Genomic DNA, 9071 nt, shown 5'->3' with positions numbered 1-9071 from the left:
CGCGTCCCCGCGGCCGCGCGCCGTTCCCCGCGCGCTCCCACCCCTCCCCCTCCCCCTCCCAGGCTGGGCGCTCGGCGCAGACTCGCTTGTTTGTGTCTGCAGGAGCCCAAGAAGAGGCCGAAGCCGAGACGATGCCTGGGAAGCTGAAGGTGAAAATCGTGGCCGGGCGCCATTTACCAGTGATGGACCGAGCTAGTGACCTGACTGATGCCTTCGTGGAGGTTGGTGCAAGGTCCTGCCCCTCCAAACCCAGGGAGCGCCAAGCCCTGTGAAGGATCCTAGCCACCTTGCCCGCAGTCCCTCAGCCCGTTCCCCGCCCACTGGCCTGCCGGGTGCGGTGCTTAGCCAGCCCTCCCTGGAGAGCTGATTGCTGAGACTGCAGCCCATGTAATGGGTGCACGGCTTGCAGGCGTCAGCGGCACGCTCAGCCGCGAGGGAAGGCTGTTACTGCTCTGTCTGCAGGGGTGACCCTGATGTCAGGACTCCTCTAACAGGCCACCCGCCAGTCAGGAGATCGCAAGGCGTGGCCAGGCGGCCACTGAAACACACACACACACACCCACATCCACCCTTCTCTGGGGGGAGGGTACCTGGTTTTTTAATGTTAGCGTGATGGAGATATTTAAGAATATAGATACAGTCTGTTATGGACACGGGAGAGCTGCAAGGCGATCTCCTCTTTAACATAGTGATTTCTGAATCATCAGTGCAAGTTCTGAAACCCAAGTGCAACACTTTTCTGCTCTTGTATAGACTGGTAGGTCTGATGAGCTGTTTCAGGGTAATTTAGTGCCTTGAGGTAGGAAGCCAATTAAGTGCCATGGGTTTAAATTGCAAAATTGCTTTTTAAATCTAATGATTAGTTTAAAACTCATGCAAATTAGCACAGGCCTGGGGCGCGGAAAGTAATAATCCAGAGTCTGAAAGAAGCCTAGTAATACTGTAATAAAAAATTGTCAGGACGAGCCAGAGCATTAGAACAGTAATTGTTTGGGCTATTAATGCTTCGAGTTGATAGATACATGATAATATACAGCCTGATTCCATCTCAATATAAAATACTGTTCACGGTCCCTAAAGATTCTCTAACTCAGTCAAATATTGACACAAACATTGACATTCTTAGTCTCAACTTCATTTTTATTTGAGAAACAGTTACTGAGTATGTTCTTGGGCCAGATGATAAGTCATGGGGTTGCACAGATTGCAATAGCATAGTCTTTGCTCTCAGGTGTATCAGAGACTGACCTGCACAGTTTAGGTTAATAAATAGTAGCTAACATGTGTTGAGTCTTGTTATTGCCAGGTCTGTGCTAAGTATTTTTCAATTCTTAGTCTTTATATCTTCAATTTTAGTCTGGGTCTTTATATCGGACTTCCCTGCTAGCTCAGGCCGTAAAGAAGCTGCATGCAGTGCAGGAGACCCGGATTTGATCCTTGCGTTGGGAAGATCCCCTGGAGAAGGGAATGGCTATCCTCTCCAGTATACTTGCCTGGAGGATTCCACAGACAGAGGAGCCTGGAGGGCTACAGTCCATGGGTTCGAAGAGTTGGACACGAGTGCAGGACTAACACAAAACCTAGCCTTTATATCAGTCCTACTATTGTGTTATTTCCCATTTACAGTGGAAGTACTGGAAGGACACAACAGATTGGTTAGTTTTAATAACATATGGACTTTTGTTTCCAAGCAGTATGTACATGTAATCGATTAAAACATATCTGAAAAGAATTATGATACCTGAGAAATGCTATGAAGACTTGCTGGTACAAAGGAACCTGGCAAGTTCAGGAGCCAGGGGAATATGTTCTGAGATAACATTTGCATTGTCAACCTGTATTGACTGTTTTTACAATTAAAAATGCTTTACAACTTGAAAAAAGCCTAGGAACAGTAAATAATTTGCCAGAGGTAACTTAACCTTGTAATTCTCCATAGCCTTGTGGTCTGTTAATCCACTGTGCTCATACTGCCTTTCCAGACAAGATGATGGGTGTTTTCTGTAGACTCTGGAAACTTAATTCTGTCTCTGAAGGTTGAGGGGTCTTCCTAAAAAAGAGATATCGGAGCTGGGCTTTGTAGAATACCCAGAATTTTCCAGGCAGAGTGGAAAGGCGCAGAACATCAAAGGCGCCGAGTGGAATACGTGGTGTGTGAGGAGACCAATTTGGTTTGTGATGTGCTTGGTGTCAGAAGGGATATGTGGGTAGTGGAGCTTTGAGGGGTTAAAGCTAGAAAGGTAGGTTTGCGCCAACCTCATTTTCTGTATTAAAGGCATTTTCCTTTATTTTTTGAGTATAAGGTAGTTTGGGGAAGTTTTTCAAGCAGAAATGAAATAAGATCATTTTTGTATTAGGTTGTTTCTTTCTAGAATGACTTGAATGGTGATGTTATTGATAGACTGGATAGATGAGAGACGAGGCAAGGAGATCAGTTGAGAAGGTGGTAAAATTATCCAGACAATGTGTGCATGTTTAGATGATAGTAGGAATGAATTAAGGGAGAAAGATTTGAGGGACGTTTCTGAGGTAATATTCTCAGGCCTTGGTAACAAATGGTGTTTGCTGGAGAGGGAGGAGTTGGATTTAATGGTGACTCATTCATTCCTTCTTTCAACAAATAGTTACTGAGTGTCTGCTGTTTGCCAAGCCTTGTGGTAGTCACCGATCTAGCCGATGCATATGTGATAGTGAATAAAATATTCTTGGTTCCTGTTTTTATGGACTGTATATTTTGGTGGGAGAACCAGATGTTAAAAAGTAAAGGAAACTTAAATTTATAATTAGAAATAGTGGTGAGAATCATGAAAGAAAAGTGATAGAGAATCTCAGGGGGTTTACCCTCACTGTTCACCTGAAATTATCACGACATTGTTAATCGGCTGTATGCCAATCCAAAATAAAAGGTTTAAAAAAAATTAAATACCATGTACTTGTACCCTTTTAGAAGTAGTAGACTGTTAAAATTTAATTTTGCATAGCCACTGTCCTGGAGTAAAAAAATAAATATATGCAGATACACTTTTCTAATTGTTAGTAACTATTAAAAAAGAAGAAGAATCTCTGGAACTTTAGGTTGGATTATCAAGGGAGGCCCCCGAGAAAGTGCCAGCTAGCCACAGACCTGCTGGATGAGAAGGAATAGCTGCTTGGTGGTGATGGTGGTGTGTGTGTGTGTAGCGGAGAGGCTGGAGGAGAAGGAAGCCTCCGCAGAGGGAAGATCCTGAGGATTTGCTTATTTCAGGAAATGAGGGAAGAGATGTGTGCTGGCAAGTAGTAAGGGAAGGAGTGAGTGCTGTGAAATAACACTGGACAGTTAATCAGGGAGCCGATTGTGCAGGATCCTAGAGGCCATGACTGAAGTTTGGTTTTGATTCTCAGTTCAGTGGGAAGCACTTATTAAGATGAGTATTTCTGTTACTGTCTAGAGAATGGACTGCAGAGGGGAAAGAGCAAAAGCAGTTAACTAGTTAGGAGATTTCATAATAGTTCAAAAAAGATATCGTGAGGGTCAAGGTGATGGTTTTGGTAATAGAAGTGGATGGATTCCAGATTCACTTAGAAAGTAGAGAGTAGAGGACTTGGTAGGTTGGAGTGGGGGCCAGGGAAAGGGAGATGTAGAGATGATTCCTAGCCTTCTGGTGTTACTGGAGTAACTTTCTCAGTCTCCATGGGGTTCAGAGAGATTGACTGAGTGGGTTGAGCATCAGCTTCCATTTGGGCATGTTCAGTTTGAAGTGTCTTTGGGTCCTTTAATTGGAGTTATTTAGGAGAAAAGGTTGGATTTGTGAGTATGGTGTTCTGAAGAGAGGTATGAGTTAAAAATAAGCTCCCACAGTCCAGTACTTCTCAACTCGGTGAGACCCAATCTCGCATTTATATAGCAGGTATTTTGGAATCTTCCCTTAACTATCTTTACATGCTTACAGTTCTAAAGAATCAATATAATGCTCTAACTGTAATATGATACAGAAATAAAAGTATTTTATAATATGTATTTTAATATGGGCATACTTGTTAATGACCATAGTAGAAGACATGAAGTAGTCAGATTGAGTCCATGATATTTATTGGGGCTTTGTATATATCAGATACTGTACTGGCTATAGTACAGCATGCAAGGATAGAGCAGTGAGCAAAACAATGTCTGTAGTCATGGAACTTAGGTTTTAGTGGGAGGAGAGAGTTAATCAGGAAAGTTGTTATGAGAGAAACTATGCAAGGTGGTGAGAAGTGCCCCATGTGGAGAAAATAAAGCAGGGATTCAGGATAGCAAATACCTCACCTCCATGTACAATCTCCTGAACACGGCTGCTCCTCGCACAGAGTGAGACAGTTGTGTAGTGCTCGCATCTCAGATGGGCCTTCACGGCCATAGGTGATCTGGGTTTCCAAAATAGTCAGCTCATGGGAAAAAAGTTGTCCACTAATTTTTACAATGGTCATATTTCTTGACAATTATGTATATTAAAGTGAGTGTATATTTAAACCACACTACAATACTTATATTTGTAAAACTGAGTTAGGTTCTAGGTAGGTTTTTGACCCATCTGGCTATCTGGTACGGACATTTGATAGTCATGACATGGGACAAGTCTTCATTGTTGGGGACTGTCTCTTGAATTGCAGGACATCTAGCATCTCTGAGCTTCTTCGCTTAATAATACTACTGTTTGTCCCAAAAATACCCGGTGGCAATTTTTAAAGTTCCATTAGAAGTTGGTTCTGTCCCTTTTGCAAACCACTGACTAAGGGGGAGAGAAGAGGGAGCAAGAAGAAGGATGGATCCTTGAACGAATTTGACATTAAGAATCTATTAGAAGTTGAGGATTGTGGAAAGGAAACATACTGTCAGCCAGTGATTTTAGGAGAGAATCAAGAAAGTAATGTCTCAGGCGGCATTGACACTCGGAAGGAGTGACAAGGCCGGAAACCCATACTGTAGAAAAGTAAGTACACAGAAGGGCTTTGCAGGTGGTGCTAGTGGTAAAGAACCCACCTGCCAAGACGGCAGACATAATAAGAGACCCAAGTTCGATCCCTGGGTTGGGAAGAGCCCGTGGAGGAGGGCATGGCAACCCACTCCATGGAAGAACCCCATGGACAGAGGAGCCTGGTGGGCTACGGTCCATAGGGTCACAAAGAGCTGGACACAACTGAAGCGACTTAGCACACACGCACTGTACACAGGAATAAGGAAGTAGGGGTGGCATGAATAGGCAACTGTTTCAAGAAATAAGGCTGTGAGGGGAGAGGAGAAATAGTGTGATATTGAGGGGGTATGCAGCTTTTAATACTTAAAAAATAAATTAGAAGATATTAGAACATATTTGTGTGCTAATAGGAATAATCCAGCAGAAAGGGAAAGATTAATGCAGAAAAAAGGGGATAATGAAGGATTACAGTATAATAAAGGGATACATTGTATGGGGTGGACTCTAAGTACTGTATGAACGCATAGGAAAGGAGCATAATGAAGTCTGGGCTGGTGATAAGAAGCCTTTGTGCTGGACTGGAAGGATGGTAACATCTCCACAGGCAGAGAGGAAAAGGGAGCATTTTTTGGATGAATAGGACAAACTTGATAAAAGCAAAAGGAGGGGATAGAGCACATGTAATTGAAGAGAGGGTTCTTGTTGAATAGAACTGGGAAATAAAATTTGGCTGAGAAAAGGGGATACAGGCCCCCCGGTGGCTCAGATGGATACAGATTACCAAGTGGTCTGAAAAGGAGGGGGAGAAGTCTGTACGGTGGATGCTCTCTTAACCAGTTTCTACCAGCTGACTCATTACGGTCTCCAGTGCTCTACGTTTCTACCATAAACACATTTTTGAATACCTCGTATCATTAGATTCTGCTCCAGTGTGCCTGTTTCTCCCATCAGTTCTGATATATTACTAAGAGGCAGTTGTGTTTATTTATGCCCTACCCTATTTATGCCAACTCCATTTGTTATTGTTATTTGTTTAAACCTCATACAAATCAGTGATTTAAGTGGGATGATGAAGTTGATAATGCTGTGTAAAGATTTATGGATACACTTGCTAAAAATTACTCCTGAATTAGATGAAGATTTTAAAATGAGTATTCTCTATCCATAGTTTTTTACCAGCAATTTTAAGTCTACTGCATGAAAAAAAAAATTATTTGTTTATATGGCTGCACCAGATCTTTAGCTATGGCATGTGCAATCTAGGTCCCTGACCAGGGGTTGAACCTGGGCCCCCTGCATAGGGAGTGCAGAGTCTTAGCCACTGGACTACCAGGGAAGTCCCTCTACCACATTATAAGGAAATCCAAACTGGCAAACACAGATGATACATTATGAGTGTTGTTTACGCAAAAAAGATGCCACAGAACTATCAGCAGTGGATCCTTACTCAAAGATGAGGCCTTTAGTCTGAAGATAAAAGATAGAGAAATGAATATTTGTTTGCCTGTTTTATTTGAAAATGTTTACTGCTTGTATCATTTTTAATTATTATCTGATCTAACCAAATTATTTGACTGACTGAGTAACTCAGATATTGGTCCTGGTTGTATTGGTTGAGGGAATTTCTGCTATATATGATGTGAGGCTTTCAGGAAGCCAATGAAGACCAAGTAGTATTTAAAGATGATTATTAAATGGGAATCTCCAGGATGAATGGGATGGAATCTGTACAAGGGAAGTATTAATCAAAATATATCCCAGTATTAATGTGCATGTTACAAACTGTTCTGCTAAACTACATTATCATTTTGTGTTTACCCAGGAGCCTTTGAAGGAACTGGGAGAGGAAAAGAAATTAATAGTTAATGAGCATCTTCTACCAGACATTTTGCTAGGTCTCTACATGCATTATCCTGATTAATGCTTACAGCAACTCCTCTTTTCAGAGGAGGAAGCAGCTTTAAATAACAGGTTAAATAACTTTCTCAAGGTAATTTAGCTTATGAGTGGGGAAAGAGAATGCCTTTACCTTACCAGGGAATCTCGTTAAAATCCCTGATGTTCTTTAGCTAAATGGTGAGGCATTCATTTAATTGCTGAGTAATAAAATCTCCTTTGAATTAAATAAGACCAAATGAACTCTGATTCTTCTTTAGTAGGTGGGGAATTACCGCAATGTTGGCAGAGTACCTGCTCTAGCCTTTCTCTTCTAAAATCTTTTGTTGGTTTAGAGTAGTATGGGGACTATTAGATTTTTACTGTAGATGAAATGGAGAGTTGACCATCCCTACCCCCCCCAAAAAAAAGCACATTATGGCACTACACGGTAGTGGGACAGAACGTAAGAGGGTGCCAAAATCATAACTTAGGGTATGGCAGTTGAGCCAAAACCCTTGGGTACATTTGGCTTTTGAATGGTGTTGAATGGTATTATGAATCCTAGTGATATTTTACTTCAAATAAAGTAGTTTTTAGGTAAATTAAAAAATAAATATTTCTTTGATGTTTTGAATATTGAAATGTAATAAACATTAAAGAAGTAGTAAGCAGGTTTCTTCTGAGGGGTCTTTATCCTCATTTCATTTCTTTTACATTTGTAGTTTAAAAGTGAAAAGATAGTTACACAGTAATACAGTTGGCCCTTCACGGCCCTGGGGTCTGCTTCCTTGGAGTCAACCACCTGCAGGTAGAAAATATTTGGAAAAAAAAAATTCCAGAAAGTTCCAAAAAGCAACAGTTGAATTTTTGTGTGTGTGGCAGCTATTTACATAGTATGGGCTTCCCAGGTGGCATTAGCAGTAAAGAACCTACCTGCTAATGCAGGAGACATGAGACAAGGGTAGGGTTGAATCCCTGGGTTGGGAAGATCTGCTGGAGAAGGGGATGGCAACCCAATAGTCTTGCCTTGAGAATCCAATGGACAGAGGAGCCTGGCAAGCTATAGTCTAGAGAGTCACAGAGAGACAGGACTGAAGTGACTTAGCATATACACATGTTGTATTTACAGCTATTTACATAGCATTTTGGAGAAGGAAGTGGCAACCCACTCCAGTATTCTAGCCTGGAGAATTCCTTGGACAGAGGAGCCCGGTGGGCCACAGTCCATAGGGTCGCAAAGAGGACAGGGCTGAAGTGACTTAGCACAGGGCTTCAGCCGTGTCCTCTTTGCGACCCTCTGGACTAGAGATGATTTAAAGTGTACAGGAAATTATGTGCAGATACTGTACCATTTTATATAAGGGACCTGAGCATCCACAGATTTGGATATCTGGGGGTTGGGCGAGGGGTAGGGAGGAGTCCTGGAACCAATACCTGGGTACTGAGAGACAACTGAGCACGAATAACTCCTGTTACAAAAGATTCAGATACTCAGATGTAAACTTGAAAGCCCCATACTTCTTGCAACACTGTACTGTATTATCTGCTCCCTTATTAGTTCCTTCTTCAGAGATCATTGCTGTCTCTTTTTTGGCATATATCTGTCTACTCCTCCCTCTAAAAAAAAGCAACTTTTACATATCATATATTTCTTGTTTTTTTCATATTCCCCTCCCAGCATATATAGTTAACTCCGTTCTTTAGTAGGGAGTGTGTGATTTAGTCCCTTTCTTGTTCTCACTAGGTTTTTGTGTATTTTTTGGAGGAGGAGCCACATGTGAAAGTACTACTTGAGGATAAATTCCTGGACGTGAATCCAGAGTTCTGTAATTTGACTCTAAACAGAGTTTTTGCCATTTGAATTTATTTTTATTTTTGATGTTTTTGACTTTTAAAATAGCCCATTTGAAAAATAGGTAATATGCATGCATGTCAAAATTCCAGCAGGTACAAAATGAGTCAGCCTCTCATTGCCTCTCCTTCAACTGATCTGTTTTGTTCTGTTCAGTGGCCTCCGTTAACATTTGTTGTATGTCCTTCCAGAAATAATGTGTGCACATATAGGCATATGTCATACGCCTTATGACATTTTGTCATTTTTTTCCTCCACAAAGAATGCCATACACATTGCCCTGCAGTAGAGATGTATCATAGACATTGTTCCTTTTAAAAAATTTTTAAATTCAAATTATTTTGGCTGCACTGGGCTCTTTAGTTCAGCACACAGACTTCTCTGCTTGCAGCACATGGGCTTAGTTG

At 41.6% G+C, this 9071-nt stretch overlaps 1 protein-coding gene and 1 non-coding gene across 13 annotated transcripts in view; one reads left to right on the top strand and one right to left on the bottom strand.

Moving 5' to 3' along the window:
* Positions 1-9071, top strand: part of C2CD5 (C2 calcium dependent domain containing 5) — a 92291-nt gene that overhangs the window by 228 nt on the left and 82992 nt on the right. For all 12 annotated transcript variants that reach the window (XM_044941239.2, XM_044941238.2, XM_044941240.2 and 9 more), the window contains exon 2: positions 103-221. In XM_044941239.2, the coding sequence (XP_044797174.1) occupies positions 132-221 (90 nt within the window). In that variant the 5' untranslated portion in view covers positions 103-131. The remainder of the gene's footprint in view (positions 1-102; positions 222-9071) is intronic.
* TRNAG-CCC lies at positions 6198-6270 on the bottom strand. Its single transcript has one exon. It is a non-coding gene; the product is annotated as a tRNA-Gly (tRNA).

Source organism: Bubalus bubalis, chromosome 4, assembly GCF_019923935.1.
Source record: "Bubalus bubalis isolate 160015118507 breed Murrah chromosome 4, NDDB_SH_1, whole genome shotgun sequence".
NCBI lineage: Eukaryota > Metazoa > Chordata > Mammalia > Artiodactyla > Bovidae > Bubalus > Bubalus bubalis.
The sequence above is the reverse complement of the archived record's forward strand: the minus strand, read 5'-3'. Positions and strand labels throughout refer to the sequence as shown.